The sequence below is a fragment of the Dunckerocampus dactyliophorus genome, chromosome 5, assembly GCF_027744805.1.
Source record: "Dunckerocampus dactyliophorus isolate RoL2022-P2 chromosome 5, RoL_Ddac_1.1, whole genome shotgun sequence".
In the NCBI taxonomy this organism is placed as follows: domain Eukaryota; kingdom Metazoa; phylum Chordata; class Actinopteri; order Syngnathiformes; family Syngnathidae; genus Dunckerocampus; species Dunckerocampus dactyliophorus.
The window spans coordinates 23,643,042-23,662,435 of NC_072823.1; the positions used below are offsets into that span (position 1 = coordinate 23,643,042).

At 41.1% G+C, this 19,394-nt stretch overlaps 1 protein-coding gene across 3 annotated transcripts in view; it reads right to left on the bottom strand.

The window, feature by feature from the left end:
- The window catches only part of lrriq1 (leucine-rich repeats and IQ motif containing 1), a 46,909-nt gene extending 28,534 nt beyond the window's left edge, over positions 1 to 18,375 (bottom strand). For 2 of the 3 annotated variants that reach the window (XR_008570394.1, XM_054776022.1), the window contains exons 1-11: positions 8,486 to 8,738; positions 8,004 to 8,100; positions 7,615 to 7,694; positions 7,362 to 7,455; positions 6,992 to 7,164; positions 5,867 to 5,941; positions 3,870 to 5,732; positions 3,655 to 3,807; positions 1,922 to 2,072; positions 1,196 to 1,389; positions 243 to 370 (exon numbers count right to left, since the gene is read on the bottom strand). Coding sequence is in view for 2 of the 3 variants with exons in the window: in XM_054776022.1 (XP_054631997.1) it covers positions 243 to 370; positions 1,196 to 1,389; positions 1,922 to 2,072; positions 3,655 to 3,807; positions 3,870 to 5,732; positions 5,867 to 5,941; positions 6,992 to 7,164; positions 7,362 to 7,455; positions 7,615 to 7,694; positions 8,004 to 8,100; positions 8,486 to 8,551 (3,074 nt within the window). In the remaining variant the exon portion in view is untranslated. Of the gene's footprint in view, positions 1 to 242; positions 371 to 1,195; positions 1,390 to 1,921; positions 2,073 to 3,654; positions 3,808 to 3,869; positions 5,733 to 5,866; positions 5,942 to 6,991; positions 7,165 to 7,361; positions 7,456 to 7,614; positions 7,695 to 8,003; positions 8,101 to 8,485; positions 8,739 to 18,250 lie in introns of those variants that run through there. The other variant, XM_054776023.1, reaches the window with a different exon arrangement.
- Between the last annotated feature and the right edge of the window lie 1,019 nt (positions 18,376 to 19,394).

Sequence of the window (19,394 nt, forward strand, 5' to 3'; positions counted from 1 at the left end):
AAACTATAATAAAAAGACCGCACATACACTTAACGTCACGAGCCGCAATGTTCAGTACTCTCTTTGACAATGTTAATCAAAAATAAGCTATATTATCTTAGTAAAAGTAAATGTTTTCTACTGGATCTCACTAGATTGTGTACCTAATTGAAAAGGCCTATAAGTGTGTGTGTTTCTGTTCTCGTTAAATGATTCCAGTGTTTTTAAGGCCAAGGAGAGGCTTTTGGAGATGCATCGAGTACCGGTTTTGGGCCACGGTGAGCGTTTGCAAGAGGGGCAGCCAGCAGGCGGCAAGGCCCTGCAGGGATGAGATGCTGTTGTCGTCCAGATGAAGGTCCGTGAGGAGGACATGGTTGTGCAGAGCAGGCGGCTGATGGACAGGACAAACAGTGGAATTGTTAGTTAACGACAGTCCCACTCAGGGGTTACAATAACGTTAGGCCTCAGCTGCTAAGTGGGCTCATCTATCAATGTCAGCCAACCCAACTTGGATGAGGAGCACCTTTTAAGTAATTATCCCACTAATCTGTTCTTGTTTGTTTCATTGATTGCTTGCTTGGGATATCACTGTTCCCTGTTTAATCCTTTATATACATACATACATATACATATACATATATATATATATATATATATATATATATATATATATATATATATATATATATATATATATATACACACACACATATATATATACACATACACACACACAAGGTACAGTAAGTTTTGAACATTCATGAGTCTTATGTTACATGTGGTATAGATCAGGGGTCACCACCGTTTGTTCTTGTGAAAGCCACTTTTACTAAATTAAAATGGCCAAGAGCTACTCATTTTTGTAACATTTATTTTCATAGCTTATTTCAACCCAAACGAACCGAATATTTTTGTTTTACCAGAACATTAACAAAATATACACAACTCACATTTTGTACTTCAGAATGCATTTCTTTCCAGTGTTCTCACATTATTAAAATGAAAACTTGAATAAAAAGCAGGCTTGCGAGCGCCTTATGTGGTCGTGGGGGGCTACCAGGTGCCCGCGGGTATACATAGTATGAATGGTGTCATTTCATTCAACATAATTCAACAGTGTAATATACTCTTCTTTTATTACATTTGCCCCAAAGTAAGTTCTAAGTCTTAAAGTGACAGTGAACTTTCAGGAATGGTCTGCTGCTGTATTTTGTACCTCAGTGAGGTTGTTGGAGGTCAGGTCCAGCGTGTTGAGCAGAACGTTCTCCTCCAGACCCTCCACGCTGGCCAAGTGGTTGTGAGAGCAGTCCAGGTAAAGGAGGGTGCAAAAGTCCTTCAGCCCTTTGGTGCTAATGAGCTGGTTGTGATCCAAAGACAACCTTTGGAGTCTTCTTAAAGAACCCAGACCAGCTGTGGAGACGGGAGGGGAACACAACATAGTTATTATTATAAAATTCTTGAGGTTCATCTTCAGGGCCTCAAGTGACAGAATGGTAGCTTAGTGGCGAGCCAAAACATAGGTGTGATGCTGCCCTCTCGTGGGGATTCATAAGAAGTGTGCCTTTATAAAAAACAATGCTCAGCTTTGATTTACACGTTCAGAAAGGTATTATACTGTATATGCCAGACAGGTTAGGTTTGCTTTACTGTATCTTTTTTGGCAACAAGGTTTGGGGAGAAAACTAGGCAAGCAGTTATTAATAAATGTTATAGTGTGCTGGGGAATGGCCAAAGAAAGATTATATTTTGGTGCTGATCCAGACCAAGGTATTGCTAATCCAATATTTATTTCCCCTTTGTTAATAGTGCGTAACATTTTGCTCCTTTCAACAGTGAATGATGCATGAAACTGACAAATTTGAAGCATATGTATGAAGGTGGATCACCATTTCCTTGATGTGAAATAATGCATTATGGCGTAAAGAACAAAAATATATATTACCAACACGTGTAATGGAGTTGTGTGAGAGTTCTAGAAGGTCCAGGTTCTCTGCTCCACTTAAACCGTGAATGGACACCAACTTGTTGTAGCCTAGCTTAAGAACTCTCAGACTGCTCATATTCTCACAGTCCAACCGGGAGATGTGGTTTTGCTGTGGAAAACCAAAAAGAAGGCATTTGTTTGGGCAAAGTATGAAAAGGATTAACCTCCTGACTACCAGGAAAAAAAATGTTGTCCAATCACATTTATTTTGAAATTCCCCAATCTATGTGAAGTAATTGGAATACTGCAAAAGAAATTTTTGAAATTTTTATTTTTGTTTTTAAGCTATGATGTGTCTTCTACAGTGGACATCGGAACCCAATACAGGGGAAACGGAACTTCATTGTGAAACAGTTAGTCCAACAAAAATATCAAAAAGTCAACTTGATAAAGTGTTCAACATAAACATAACTGTCCATCATCTCTTTTCTTTTGTTTCACTTTTGCTTCTATTATGCTTATTTGGTATGATACTTCAAAAAGCAATTCCCTTTCTTGGAAACACAAAGGAAAATCTTGCACTTGGAGCACATAACATATGTTTTACTGTTGCAGCCAGATTGGCGACACCTTGATGCATGTGTTTCATCCACCATCCCATCCCCGATGCCCTTTCCTCCTGTAGCTGTGAAAGTTGTCTTCCCTTGGTAGACCACAAAATCCAAAACTAGACCAGTTGGTGCAGCCGAGACAAATACCTTCAGTCCAGTTGGGTTTGGTTTGCCCGGTACATACTGGCACACTGGGCATCGACCAGTAAAAGGAACCAATTGCTCGTCAATGCACAATTTTCCTGTTCTTGGCAGACTCAGACATCCTTGCCTTACTTTGCTCAAGAGGGGCCTGATTCTCCACAAGAGATCACTTGTTTTTTCTTCATCTGAAACATCAAGGTCGTTGACGAGCTTAATGGAGTTTCTCAATTTGTAAAACCGATTTCTGGTCATGGATTCCGCCACAATTTTTACTCTAGTACTTGAGGCCCAATACATTTGAATGTTTGGATATCCTAGACAGCCCATGTAAATAGAATTCCCAAAGAATGTCTTCAGTTCTTCAGGTGTGGTATTTAACGTTGCTCCAGACACAAGTACTTCACGCTGATTTGTGTACATCATCTTCCTCTACTTCTGCCTCAAACAGTGGATCTTGATCATCTTCATCAGATAACTCAATGTCTGAGTTTCCATCAACAATCCGCAGTAAAATTCCCTGTGCTTCTGAGAATGACTCCCTTTCTTGTCATTTGGGAAAAAAAGAGCAAAATGGACGAAATAACTTCAAATGTCCACTACAGAGGACATTTTTTAAACACTTTAATACTAGGCTCAAATACACTTAAAATAACTCAAACAACACTTTAACGTGTTCATAAGAGTCTTATAAATAAAATGCCAACAGCATTTCAAGACAAAATGTGTTTGATAAAAAGTATTCAACACTTACTTTTCCTCTTCCCATAAAAAGTGCTTGCACTGAGGGAAGCCATTTTCTTCTACGGGTAAGTCAAGGTAACAAAGCCCCACCCCTACAAATTTGGTATCATTGGAAAGCTCTGAATGTCCTCTATAGAGCACGAAAGGAGTTAATGCGATTGGATGCACTGGGTGGGAGATATTTAGGTTTACAAATGTCCTCTACAGAGGACAAATTTGAACTACTGGTCGTCAGGAGGTTAAGTGAGTACTCACCTGAACGTCGACGTAGCAGAGTTCTGGTAACTCATTAATACTGTCAAGAACCTTCAGGCCGCATCGTCTGAGGGTGAGAGACTGGAGCCGTGCACACTGGGTCAGAGTGGACAAACTGCAGCCTGGCAAGTCCTCCAGAACCAATGTGGTCACCTATTGGGAGATGATGCAAGGGTTTTACTACAATTTGTATCATTTGCTGACTTTAGGGTTACCTCCTGCAGGGACCTCCTGCCTGAGACCTGCTTCAGGATGTTTGGACAAAGTGGAGGAAGCCCACTGGTCTCTGCGGATCTCCTGAACTCTCTCCTGGTTCCGACAGAACCTCTCGGCCTGCTTCTGTTCTGCCGGGAGAGTTGTGACCAGAAGACACAGCTCTTCATCCAGGACAGCCTCCTTTGCTCCATGACCTGGGAAATCGAGGAAGTGGTAGCAGTTTGACATGAGGAGTTCTGTTGGATGTTGCGGTCATGTTGAGACTGTGAAGCTGGAGGATGTAAATGTGTTGGAGCGCTCTCATTCTTAGTTTGCTTCTCCTCACGTTCAGAGGTCACAACCTTTGTCCTCTCTTCGGTATGTCTTCTGTCATCTCTTTCTTTTCTTCTCACTGCTTCATCACCTTCCTCTTCATCTGGGTTTTGTTGTGTTTTCATCTTGAAGAAATCCTCGACTTCATTGCTCTTCCTCACTTCTTCACCCTCGTTGTTGTTTTTCTGTCCATCTGTGTCTCCATCCTCTTCTTCCCTCCGTCTACATTCATTGTTCTCTTCCTTTCTGGTTTTCTCCTCATGACTTGTTTGCTCTTTCATCTTTTCATCACTCATAATCATCCATGCATCCTTCCTGGGTTGCTCTGCCTTCTCCTGTGGTTCCTCTTCCTCGATCACTGTCTCTCCTTTGTCTTCTTCCTCTTTCTTCTCTTCACATATCCTGCTTGCGTTGTTTCTCCTCTCCTTTTCCAACTCCTCTTTCTCCCCCCATGTCCTCTTCTCATCTTCCTGCTTCATTCTTTCCACTTCCAGTTCCTCCTTCATCATCTTCTCCTCTATGTCCCTTTTCCTCACCTCATCTTCCTCATTCTTCAGAGTAGTGCCTTGCTCTATCTTCTCGTCCTCATCATCCCTCTTCCTCCACTTTTCCTCTTCCTTCAGATCTTTGCCCTCTTCGCCTTCCCCCTCATCCATTTTCATCACCTCATCTTCCATTTGAATCCTCTGTGCCTCTTTCCTCGTCCTCTCATCTTCCTCCTTCAGTTTCTTCTCTGCATTTTGCTGCCTCTCTTCTTCCTCCTCAATCTTGCTCTTCTTTTCTTCTTCCTCAGTTTGCTTCTTCTCTGCCTCTTTCCTTCTGTCATCTTTTTCCTTCTTCCTCATCAACTCATCTTCCTTCAGTTTCTTTGCTGCCTCTTTCCTGCTCCTGTCTTCTACCTTCTTCCCCACCTCTTCCTCCATTTGCATCATCTCTGCCTCTTTCCTCCTCCTCCTCTCCTCAACTTGTTTGCTCTCTTTTGCTTTCCTCCTCTCATTTTCTTCTTCGCTCTTAATCCTCTTTTCTTCTATCCACTTTGTCTCTTCCCCCATCAGCTTTTCTTCCTCCTCAACTCGTTTCCTCTCCTCTTTCCTCCTCTCGCCTTCATTCCTTTCCCTCTCATTTTCCTCTGCTTCTCTCATCCTCCTTACTTCTTCCTTCAGTTTCCCCTCTGCCCCTTTCCTCTTCTCTTCTTCCTCCCTCTGCCTCCTCATTTCTTCTTCTATCCAACTTCTGTCTTCCTCTTCCTCCTTCATCCGCTTCTTTTCTTCATCTATTTGTTTCCTCTCTTCCTGTTCTCTCCTCACTTCTTCCTTTAGTTTTCCCTCTGCCTCTTTCCTCTTCTCTTTCTCCTCCCTCTGCATCCTCTTTTCTTTCTGCTCTCTTCGCTTCCTGTCTTCCTCTTTCCTCATCTCTTCTTCCTTCCTCTTTTCCTCTTCCCTCCTCTTTCCTTCTTCCTCCTCTTTCTTTCTTTCAAACAACTTCTTCTGCTCCTCCTCCCTTGTCTTCACCTCTTCCTCCACTTGTCTCTTTAGCTCGCTGACCAGCTCCTGTCCGATGAACAAAAACAATTAAAATGTAAAACACTTAAAAAAAATACAAAATAAAATAGAAATAGAAATACAAACTGAATAAACATAAAATGTGTATGATTTCACTGCTTTAAGGCTAAGTCCAGACCAACCTGTTGAAGCTGGAATTCCTGCTCAAGCTTTTCCTGAGCAGTCTTCTCCATCCAATCCACTTCCTTCTGGCGCAGCTGGACATGGAAAATAAGAAAAATATAGAAGATACTCCTCCTTCAGTTATATACGCAATTTAGATTTTCTAAATTTAAGAAAAACTTTTTATCATAATAAAAATATGGAAGCAATGTGAATCACAAACAACAAAAATTGTCAAAACTAAAATTACCATAATTTCCCGTGTATAAGGCGCTACTTTTTTCTCACGCTTTGAACCTTACGTCTAATTTGTGGTCGCGTTCTGGTCTTGCAACATCTTGTGTGCTTCGGAGCAGTCATTTTGCACTTTGTGCGTTCGGCCTCTGGAGAATGCATGGAGCGGTGCATGTGATGCGGTTTTCAGGTTGACGGCAATCCATCAAGTGGCTTTTGCTCGGGTCTGCCGGTGGATCTTGGCAGTGTGGGGCGGTGTTGGGAGTTTCACTGTTGCAGGCGGGTTTTGGGGGGCTGGACTGCTGTGTGCTGGGGAGGACAGTGGACAAGCCGGGGCTGGCGCTGGGAACGCCAACAAAAGAGGGCGACAGACTGGTGGAGTGTATGGCAAGGGAATAGTGGGGCTGTTGAGTTCTGACACTGAAGAAGACAACTGTAGTGGTTTTCGTGCGGAAGGAAGCGGATGAAGATGGCAAAGACAGCGAGGACAAATTGCATTTATTTAATTAAAGAGTAACAAATATCCTTCTGTGTAACATCGTTCTGTGTACTGAATATGCCATGTTAGGACACTGACACCTGCGGCTTAGAGACCGATGCGGCCTATTTATGAACTAATCTTTTATTCTCTTTAGTGGGTGCAGCTTATATTCAAGTCTGGAAATTACAGTACATAAGGCATTTGATGGTTCACTCAATCAATAATATTTTAGTAGTACAGGAGATCTCCACTTTTCCCCAGAGAATAGCAAAAAAACATGAGTAATTGATACACCCATAAAAATGTCTATTTTTGACACATGGTTCACCCTCCAAAACACTCCTGCTACCTTGATGTTGACATTCTCCTCCAATTTTGGCTCAACATTTGCAATAAAAGTGATTGTTGGAATTATCACATTCAGACTCACCTTCTCAACCTCCATAATCCTCTTCAGCTTCTCCTCAAATTCTTGTTCTCCTCGTGTCCTTCGCTCGATTTCCATCTGGAGTGTCCTCTCTCCTCCATCCACCTGATAATCTGACTTTTTCTGTCTCTCCTCGTCCGCCAGTGAGGTCATGCACTCTTCTGCTTCACCTTCATCTGTGATACAGACCAGTGCAACATGAGAGACCTGCACTGAGTAAAGATGGATTCATTCTTGAGCGCTCTGGGTGTACAAGAACAAAAAATAGGACCATGGTGACCTAAAAGGATGACAGTGCATTGAGGAGACCAAGGGTGTGTTGTGGCGCCCCCTTGTGGCCTTCAACCGTCACAACAGTAGCGCAGTGCTGTACCTTGGCTGTCAGTAGAAAACACATCTTCATCTGCAGGGAGGCCAGGGTCAGTGGAGGCGCTGTCTTCCTCATTTTGAGCACCACACAATTCAGCCTGCATCAGGACAAACACACAAATGTAACACATGGAGATGTTCTGCATGTAGTGACAGTGATACAGTATATATATGCAAGTTTAAATGTTAAATTCTGAACTAACACAAAACATTCTAGCATTTTTCAGTCAAACAGAAGTGCAATGAAAGACAGTTACTGATGTCTTCATGTCCTCGTCAGCCACAGCCAACTTTGCTCGGTTTGTCGTTTGCCCATTGTGTGCTGACGCAGTCAAACCTGAGAGGACGCAAATAAATGGTCACCATCTGCGCTTTCATAGCTTCATTTGTTGTTTGTCACTGTACGTGTTGCCTCTGGTGGTGATGGGGCAAAAGTTAAGCAGAGTCCAAAACGACATCAAAACCAAATGCAAAAGAAAAATGCAGTATTTTCCCAGTGCATCTGTGTTATGGTGTCTGGGTGTTTTTGGTTTTGAATGCGGAGTTTTTGCACCTGTCTGACACTGAAGGTTCTTCACCAGACATGAAATGAATCTAAATTAGGGAGCTTGTTTAACAAGGCAAAGCAGATTAGCATGAGCCATACCTTCAAGATCTTCCAGAATGAGCTTCTCACAAGCCTCCAGTCGCCTTCTGGATGCCTCAAAGTAGCTGAGCAGTGACGCTGGGATCTCATCTGAGGCCTAATGTCAGAAAAGGTTATTCAATTAATCACAGCCAGACTTTAAAAAAAAATGTTTATCCTAAAGAGATGTGTTTCACACAGGAATTGGAATGAAAATACTGTCAATCTTTTTCGTTGCATTTAGTTAAAGAAAACTAAACATTACAAAGACCTGTTAAACATGCGAGTAAAAACTGATTCTATGCAGAAAAATGCAAGAGGACCAAACTGCACGGGTGTCCTTTATTATACAGTGCAACACAGTAAATAATCCGCATTGTTAACAAGTTTCCTATTGCATAAGAACTTTCTTCTCAAGAACTCAAGTTAAATTAAAACAAAAAGTATTATTAAAGGCGCTGTCCCTCCAAATGACAGTTTTTTTCCCCTTAAAAGCTGCCCACCTCATCTTCATCGTCGGTGTCGGAGAGCAGAGCTTCCTGCACGTTATCGTCATTTGCTTCCGTCATGGCGGTGCAGCGTCAGCGTTAAGTTTCACTTAAAGCTAACACTCATTTACATGGGGGAAAAATACATTTAAACTTGTGCCGCAAGCGCTAAATGTTAGCAAACTGTTATAGCTGCCGTCGCATTGGATACATCGTTGGTTGGAGCGTTTTGTCAGTTTTGCGAACAAACAAATGCTTCGTCGTCCAAGACAAGTTGCTGTTACCATAGAAACGCGAGTAGCTACGGAAAATTAGAAGGGACAATTTATTTAAAAGGCAATTGGAAATTATTTTTTTTGCGTGACCAATTTCTTTCTTCCTTTATAATTGGTATTGCATTAGAAATGCATATTACGTCAATATTTGTTAGACTGTAGGTAATGGTATAACAATATTAAGGTTTTTATGGTGGGGTATACTATAATTGCATAACTAGCATATATGAAGGCTTTTAGAGGGCAGTAGTACTTACTACGTTTATATTATAGAGTCATGACACCGTGTTTTTTTACTATCATGTCTTCTTTCATCACCTTTACTTTATTTAGTTATTTGAGAATTTATTATAAAAGGTAAAAAGATAAGTATATTTTTACTGCTGTCTGCAGGAAATTCAATACAATGTAATTATGACTTTTTCCACAGATTGGTTGTGTAAAAAACAATTGGTCTATTACTTTTTAGTAGTTCCCATGTTGTCAATAATCCTTTCACTATAACGGCCTACAAATGTTGATTCTGTAAAAGTTAAATATTATCCAGAAATATTAAAAGACAAAACATTACCATCAATTGGCTGAAAATGTGAGACATGGTGGTTTTGTGCTACACTGCAGAATGCTGGTCTTGTGTGGTCACTGCAGTGGGCTGGGGGGTCAGTGAGCTTTGGAGCCTGTAGGTGAATCACAAGGCCACGACAACAAAACATAAGTTGGAGACCGAACAATGCACACTAGATCACAAAGTCCGGTTCCCCTCTCCCATGGCGAAGGCTCCGCACTCGTGCTGCATTCTGATTCTTTGAGGAGATTCCAGCGGCCTACACAGCTTTTCCCATCCGCATTCCCCAGGGCCTTCCACAAGGAATCCAGTCGCCTTCCTCAGAGTTTCAAAAAGGGGAACAGCACGTCCCACGCTCAGCGCAGAGTGAAATTCCAGGAGGTAAACAAAACAACGGAACGGCGCCACATCAAACCGACTTTTTCTTCAAGGGACAACGGTGACAAAGAACCACGGGGAAGACTCTGTTTGTGCTCCATCAGAGAGTCTGTAAAGGCCACCTCAGGTCAAAGCACAACTTCAGTCCTCAGCGTGACGTCCCCACACAGGACAGCTCGGCACTGTCCCGTTGTTGGAGTCAAACTGCCCGTCCCTTATGTTTCATTAGGCCCGCTAAGATCCATTGAGTGCGTTCAATTGCTCAAAAAGCCTCCATCAGCAAGCCTTGTCCGCTTCAATTAGGGCAAGGTGTTCGTCTCTTTTGTCCAAGTGCAGGCGCTCCAGACAGTGGCCAGACAGCACCAAGCTGCAGATTTACACTGCAGATTACAGCTGTCAATGGCGGCTCCAACCCAAAAGCAGCAGCAGCTGCCTGTTTTTACTGTCAAGAGTTTTCTGTTGCTCGTCTGTAGCCACTGACCTGGCAGCCCGTGAGCTTAGAGCGTCTTCACTTGCATGGCCGTTTGTTGCGAGCAGTGGCGGGCAGTGCAGCGACCTAATCCACCTTTTAATACCGCCCCTATCGCCTCGCAAATTAGACAACCATCAATAATAGACAAAAATGCAATCTAACAATGTGTGGCATTACAGAGTTGGGAATGGATACCATGAACCGTTAACCCTGTATCTTGGAAGACATTGTTTATAAACAACTCCAAACCTCTACACTACAACATCATCTGAAGCAGTTCAGAATCAGTAACAAAAACATCAGAAGTTTGTAAGCACTAATTTGGAAGTGGCGAACAAACCCTTTCCCAGGCTGAGACAACCTGGCTAACTTCGGAGTTGGTCTACCTCTCCTTATGGTGACTAGTGTTCTGGAAAAGTCCACCTTGAAAATGGATTTTTAAGAACGTCCCATACCACCAATGTCAATTTCTTCCTCTGTTGTTTATTTCCAGTTGGCAAGCAACTTTTGGTGTGCATTATTTGCTGAACTTTGCTTTGTTTTTCTCTGATCAACCAATCAGAGGTCAATGCTAACATTATTGTATGCCCACTCGGGGGCTCTGTAAGGCCAATCTGAAATTTGAGTGGTTAAAAAAACAGCTCCCTTAAGTGTTTAAATGACCTGGGCCAGCACTCCTGACTCTGAAGGCCCTGGTTGTACGTTAAGTTGTACGTTGGCCACATCCAGCGCCATCTGCTGGATGTGATGGGACACTGCCCACTGCCCACTGCCTCACTGAAAAGAAACTACATTCAGAAGTAATGAACGTGTCCCAAGCTTGAACTCAGGCTGATTCTTGTCAATGCTCTGGGGCAGATTAAAGTCCCATCCACGCAGACCCGATGCTACTTTATACATATTAGCTGCACGTGAAGGGGAAATACTATATAAACCAGCTAATCCCAAGCAAACGCCATTGCTGGCCTCTTGGTCGCTATGTTGCATTCTTCAGCATGGTTCAGTTCAGCCAGGTCAGCACCCGCCTTAACCTGTACTCTCTCAGTGGAACGTGAATCAGTTTCAATCACGACGTTGCCAGCGTGACCTAAGTACAGTAAATCTGATCCAAATGGCCGCGGGGATTAGGGGAATCAGAATTCCTCCTAAGTGTGACAGACAGCTTCCCGGTTCACAGAGTCCAGAATTTCTTTCCAATTAGCCTTATTTTCATCCATCTGGTTTCTATGCCGCTTATCCTCACTAGGGTCGCGGGTATGCTGGAGCCAATCCCAACTGACTTCGGACGAGAGGCGGGGTACACCCTGGACTGGTCGCCAGCCAGTCACAGAATTAGCCTTATTTCTTTTCTGCTATTACACAAAAACTACTGAATTCTGAACATGAGCACACATCCTTGTTGTAGTCACATGCAAAGAGTGTTTCCCTGCAGGGTTATCAGCACCAAGAAAAAAAATCCATGAGCAATTTTGTTGGAGGAATGATAATCTAAACCTAGAAGTTAGTACATAGTACACCATTCAGTAGTACATCCAGTCTTACATTGCAGTCTGACACTGCAGTTCTCACTTGCTGGTTAGAATACATCGCTTCTTGCTCCCAATATTCAAAATCAGGTAAAACTCCACTAACAATGGAAGTTAACCCAACAACTCTGACATTAGCTAGCAACATAGCCAGCTGCTATAGGGGCTAAGGCCTCCAGGGGGAGCCCAAAAAATTTACCTTCAAAAATGTACCTTCAGTAGCTACTTTTTTATCACATTTAAACTCTGCAGCTTGTGCAGTGTTGCAGCCAATTTATGGCTAAAACTACAGTTCCCATGATGCTTAGACAGTTTCAGTTTCAGGAAGTAGGGAAATGACGAAAAATAGGCTGACAGGACGTAGACGCGTTCTGCACATGCGTAGAACCCAGTTGAACCGATTGCCTTCCAGGTACGTATTGCACAGTGACAGCACTGCAACAAGACAGGCAGACAGGCAGCAGCAGAGCGACAGACATGGAACATTACATGGAGATATTTTTGACACTGAAGAGGGGCAGATGTGCATTTTGGAAAATATCTGTATTCGTGTGGACATGGCCTAAATATCCCATGTTACGTAGTGGCCAATATACAGTATGTACAAATCTTTTTTTCTGTTTAGATTTAGTGGCTGCGGCTTGTATACTGGCGCGATCTATAGTCCGGAAATTACAGTATATTAAAATGAGGAACTCATAAAACTCATAAAATGGAAAAGTTCACATTGATTCCAAATGTAAAGCAATGCCCAATTAATGTTACTTCAAATTATAACAAACAAGCCTCCCTGCCATTCAATTTCTATTGTAAGAGTATATACATATATATATATATATATATATATATATATATATATATATATATATATATATTTTTTTTTTTTTTTTTCCTTTGGGACCCAGGGGTCCCAAACCCAATTTACCTGGTGGCCGTTGGAGATAGGGTCTGGTTGTGGCTGGGCCGCATGAAGTATTGGGAAAAGGGCTGGGAATCTCAGCGTACCCCACAATACGGTATGATACATGATGCACTGCTCCCGATAATGATAATATCTCGATACAGTCATAGGGTAAAACAAAAAAAAAATAAATTTCATAGTTTGTATTTTGTTGCATTCAGCTGGGATAGGCTCCAGCTTACTCGTGACCCTAATGAAGACAAGCGATACAAAAGGGGTGGAATTCTTGCAGCATATTTTAACCAGACTACAAGCAGCAATGGTACAAAAATAATGAGGATGTTTTAGCAACATAAGTGTAAACAGGATTTTAGTTTCGGTGTCTGAAAAACAGTAAAGCTATTTTAAACTCATTCAGAAAACACAACATCTCATGTCTCTCAAGTAGGTCAATGCTATAAAGTGGAATCATATCAAAAAGAAATATTTTTTATAGCAGGCCGCAAAATATGACCGAGTTTGAGACCCCTGCTTTAAGCATATGCAAATCACAGTCTGACCAAATCGCAGGCCTGACCAAAATGCATTTTTCACCATTTTGGGTAAGCGGAAAGGTGACAAATTGCTCAACTGGTGTACTCAACTACATGTCAGATAAAATAAATAGGGCTCTTGCTTACAGTAACATATACGCATAATAAAATATCCATACGACACACTATATGTGCCCTACGATTGGCTGGCGACCAGTTCAGGGTTTTTGTGGCTTTACAGATGTCATTGAACAGTTTTAGTCCCAGTATTGACCCCTGGGGTACACCGCAAGATATTGTCCTAGCTTCACATATTGTTTCCTGTTTGCTAAGTAGCTTTATACCCAGTTCAAAGCTGACCCTCTGATTCCATACCATTGTAGTTTGTTAATGAAGATATTGTGATTAATTGTAGCAAAGGCTTTTGTTTGTCCATAAATACTGTGGCTGAGCCCTCTCTGCGATCCATAGCATTGGCAATTTCCTCGGTTTTTTCGATTAGTGCCACGGAAGTTGAAATACAGTATTTGCTCTGTGTCCATATTATCTGTCCACGGGCAATTCATTCTTATTTATAAGTTTATCTAACTTGTTGTTGAAAAGTTTTTCAATGAGTTTGGAAACTTGTAGCGATAAAGAAACAAGTAGTGTTTGTCTCCAGTTTTGAAGATTGGTACGACTTTAGCTATTTTCATTTTGTTTGGAAATATACCAGTCTGAAATGATAAATGACTGATGTGTAATTGTCTGATGTAAAAAGTGTGATTGCCTGATGTCTGATGTGTCAGTGGTTCTGCAATCTCATGAATTACCTTTTTTATCGTTTCCATTTCAATTCCATTGCAATCAGTTGATGTTTTTGCTTTACGTTTGCTATTTCAATTATCTCCTCTTTTGTCACACTAGTGAGGAACATGGAGTTGGGCTTTCCTGTCTATATTTGCATTCCCTTCCTCCACTGACAAGGAATTTGGGATCTTTTCTTCCAGACTTGGACCAATACAGTACTTACAAAGTAGTTATTGTACCTTTCAACTACCTCGTTCATATTATCACTTTTGGCATATCCATTGGTAAAATATTGAGTGTAATCTGCTTTCTTAGAACTATTTCTAATGATACTGTTTAGGATGCCCAATGTTGCTCTAACATTGTTTTTATTCCTGTCTAATAATTGACTATAATATTGTTTCATACACACTTAAAATGCTTGTTAACATGTTTTTATATGTCTTGTACTTATTTTCTGCTTCTTCAGTTTTTTGTATTATAGATCTCCTATATAATGTGTTTTTCTTCTTAAAAGCATTCTGAAGTCATCCATGGCTGATTTCTCTTGTTTTGCTTATTGGACAATTCCCTTAATGCACAGTGCTTGCCGTACAGCTCCATGTAAATATTTAGTAAACGCTCATATGCTTCATCCGCATCATTTTCACAATACACACACTCCCAACTTTATTCTTCCAGATCCTTCTTACTTAAAATGACTACTTTTCTCTGTGCGTTGTCTTGTCTTTTTATCCTGCGTCTTCCTCTTCCGTCTTCCTGTAGTTTTCATGGTAAGTTGTAAACACTGGAAGATGGTCACTGATATCATTATTTAGCAGACCACTTATTGTGTTATCACAATCGTTAGTGAATATATTATCAATTAGAGTGCTTGGTTTGGTGATTTTAGAATATAATTGGTTGATGTGAATGGAACGACAATGCAGAAATACAAGAAATAAAAGGAGTATCTTTGCTGGGATGTACTGTACTGTGCAGGTCCCATGACTCATTGCAGACCTTGTGTCAACAGACATCTAGTAATAGAAGTAGTGGGGGTCTGCATCTCTTAATCCCTTATTTGAAACAGCCTCTCCAGTGTGTGCGTATGGTCATGGGTTCAAGGGCAGACTATTCAACAGTTTTTTTCCTCATAGAATCATGTAACGTCAACAAATAACGCATTGATAAAAATATTAAAACACTCAACAATGAAAGTCTTTTCAGGCAAAGACAAGAAAAGATTAAAGGAATTATGTAAAGTAGCAGAGGTCATTGTTCCAGTCACTCGTCAGATACAGTATGAGCACAAATACAACGGTTTGTGTACAATCATACACCACACAAACTGTGCATATAGGACCAGTGAGTGTAAGACGTATATCTGTCAATATCTGTCCATTAAGCCAGTGGGTTCCAACCTTTATTCAGCCAAGGCACATATTTTACATTAGAACAATCTTACGATGCACCACTGTTGCTGACAAAGATGAATAAACAAAGATGCAATATTTGTAGTACATAAGTACAGTCAAACCTCGGTTTTCAAACACCCCAGTTTTGGTATGATTTGATTTTTGACGAGAATTCTCGTCAAAATTTCCTCTGGTTTTCATACATTATTGTGCATAACAAGTCCATTTACCCTGTACTGTATCATTCGGCGGAATCGAGTGCCCAAACAAAGCATCGTATGCATTGCTGACTCATTGTCTCTGCAGTTTTTATTGAGTACGATGACTAAATAACCTGCCAATGGGGCCAAAGAAAGTTGCCAGTGCCAGCAATTTGATAAAAAAAGGTGAGAAACACAATTGAATTCAAGAAAGAACCCTTACTCTCCTCCTTCTCCTTCAGTATAGGTAAAAATGGTGTTAAATATTTATTTGTCCATTTCATTCGTCATTTATAATTATGTCACATTTTATTCTGTATTTAAAACGCTCTATAAAAATCAATTTTTGTTAATATTTTTGGATGTCTTGAACAGATTGAGATTTGTATTATTTACTATGTGAAAAATTTATTTGGTTTTCATCTGAACTTTTGGAACAAATCAGTAATGAAAACCAAGGTACCACTGTAATGTATTTTGGTCATATTAAGTGAAATTGGATCATTTCTCACAGCACACCTGATGATCTCTCACAGCACACTAATGTGCAGCGGAACAGGGGTTGGGAATCCTTACATTAAGTTGTAAACTACTGAATTTACACATACACATCACACTTTTGTTTTTTCAGGTCTGTGTGAATGGGGATAGTTGATAATGTTCCCATTTGTATTTGGTCATGCAAACATTGCCTTTTAACTTGTTATCAGTTACAAAAGCCTATCTTACTAAAAGAAAAGTCAAGCTGTGAAAAACCCCAATAAATAGCCTTGAAAGGCCAAAAAAGACACAACACGCAAATAGCATTTATCACCGTCTACATTTTGCTATATTTGTTTCCAACCGTCAGCACTTCTCATGGCCTCACATGTTCACTTCGACTCAAGCGTCTGAACGTCAACGTGTCGCTTCTGTTTTCTTTTGCTTTATCAGAGCAGCGCTCAGCTCACAGCCTTCTGTTTTGAAGGTCCCAGAAGACACATGAAATAGACCTTGTTCTCCGCAGGTGAACGCCACACAATCGCGCTCTCTCCCGGCTGGCGGGTCCCAAAGTTTATTGTACGACAATGACACTGTAAATAATCTAAAGCATCAAAGCACTGGACTGCTGCAAGATGTTGACACTTGGCAATGAATAGAAAGTTGTCTGGAAGTAAACATTGACCATGTTTACATCTACATATTGTGGTTACAGTTGATTTTGTCTTAAATACAATATGCATGTTTTCATCCACAAGCAATTTACATGTGATGTTATTCACAATATTGTTGAACAAACAAATTGGTTTTCCACCAAAAAAGATAGACATAATGCTTGCCTTTGTTACATTTTGTTGCCCTGCACCATATGCATTATTTGTGTACATATTAACAACTGTACAGAGTGGTATAAAAGTAGTATTTTGATGGATGCACTCCACAATATTTAAGTCTTTAAGGCAGTGCTTCTCAATTAGTGGGGCTAACATAAAAATCATAAACAAAATGCATTAAAGCGCTAGCTTGATGCTAATTTACATTGGAAATCCAATATACGGGCTAGCAATTAGCATTAGCAGTTTTTAATGGGGATTTCAAACACCTCCAAATATGACAAGTAATTAGACATTTAAATGTACATTCCACTTAAACAGGTGAAATTTTCTACATCTCAACAAGAGACAGCACTGACACATTGGCAGTTGCTACTTCCTGACTACTGCAATACCCTGAGGACAAATAAATGTAGGCTCGTTGTGGAAAAAAAGAAGCGCACACAATTGTGGCAATAACCAGCTTTCACTATGCTCTGTGTAAAAGGCAAAGGCGGATCATTGATGGATCGTCTGTTGCAGCACTGATGCAACTATTAAGCAGGATCTCTGTGTGAAAGAGGCTGATGCTCGTCAGTCAATTATCTTCTGTGTCCAAGTAATCCTTCCTCAGCATCACGTGACTGATGCACTCATTCATTAAATCTCATCGCCATTGGCCAAGAGCGTCTCTGTGACAGCGTGGAAATAGAGTATGCCTTAACTTTCCATGGGAGGGATGAGCTGTTGACGACCAGATGGTCTAACGTTACTAAGTCACAGCCAGACCATGAACAATTCAACAGGTACGCAAAGCATGAGTCCACCTGTGACCTGCTGTGTGTTTGTCACGGACCAATCAAAACACCAGCACAAGACGAAGAACAGCAGGTTCTTCACAACGTGTTGGTACACACACCAGTCACCTACTCTGTTTAGTTCATACTCATCTGTCTCCTGTCTTTGCCGCTTATTTGTTCATTGACCTCAATGTCTGCTTGTTAATATTTTGCTTTCATTTATTCTTGTGCATTTGTCCTTTAAAAGTTCATTAGAGGACTAATAACAGTGTGTAATTGCCAACTTTCCTACATCCGGTTACACCTGCCTCCAACAGGGATGTAACGGTACATGGATTCGTAATCAGTACGGAACATTGAGAGGCGTACCAAGTTCCCACACGGTAAACATCAAAAGTGAAGGACAGGATGTGTTTATCACATCACTCGTCTACTCTGTAAACAAATACAAAACAGTCTGTTACAGACAGTCAGGTGGAGATCCCAATATGCAGAGCCAGACACAATCCAGGTCAAAAATAGTATCTTTAATTTAGTCGAGCAGGAACCAAGCAACACAGGAATCAAAGAAAGTCCAGCATCCAAACAGAGGTAGAACGGTGCAACTAAGGTAGTAAAACAAAAGGCACCGTGGAAAAAGGCAAAAACTCACTGATGAGCAGACGGCGTCACAGGAGGCAAGGAGCACGTGGAACAGACTTTTAAACAGACACAGCAGTCTTAAGGCCGAGCGCACAGTAGCAAACAAACCAGTAGTAGAATCCCACGTCCTCCTCCTGCAGCCATGTGGCTTAAGAGCCCTTGATGACAAAGTGGCTACAGGTGTGCCTCGTGGCGCCGCCCACTCAGGGAGTGAAGGGATCTACAAAGAAGCACACAGAGGTCAAAAGGTGACAACACCAAAATGAAAACAGAAACCTAACACAGTCCAGCCTTTGCCTAGCAGGAATCATGGCTAGCAATAGTGCCAAACCTCTCCTGTCGTTAAAGTTACCTGTTTGGAAACACTTGGCCGTGCGGGTGAAATACGTAAACGGACATGTGGATAAGACAAAAGTGTGCCGCCATTGTTCCGTAGAAATGGGAAACAGAGCTATGCTGCACTTCCAGCAATAAGGAACTTTACTTTACTAAAAATACTGTACCATTGCATTTTACTACAAATAAACACTGTAAAGCAAAGCTTTCCAAAGTTTGGCCCCGGGGGCCCAGCTTGATTTGTATTGGCTCACGGCATATTGTAAGAATATAATGAATGTCTGTGTGACAGTTTGTTTATTTTTCCTTATATGTGTTTAGTTCCATTTTTTCATGCTCCTGTTTTGTTATATCGCCTGTTTTGTTTTGTGCTTTTCTCTGCCACATTTACTTTCCTGCTTTTGCACGCCTGGCGCTAATTTCCATGCTGTCTATTTAGTTCAGCTGTGAGCTTCTTTTGTTGTCGGATCATTATGCTTGTTTCAGTTTAGTTGCATATTTTTGCTCATTGCCTTCCGAGTTTGTTTTGTGCACAATTATAACACATGCCTTTGGCTAGTTTACTTTTTCCGCTTAGCTGCTGAAAAGAACTAAAGACTTGTATCTGCATTTGGGTCCCGTCTCTGCATCTTGGGGTCATCGCCTACAAAACACCATGCCATGCCATGACAATGAATTCATTATTAGTTAGATATATTGTTGAGAATTGCATTTATTGGATAATTACCTGCGAGCAGTTTCTATTTTTTATGTAATAAATCTGAACAGTTTTATGTTTTGCATTTTGTTCCCTTACTATATCCTAAATGAACCCCAAC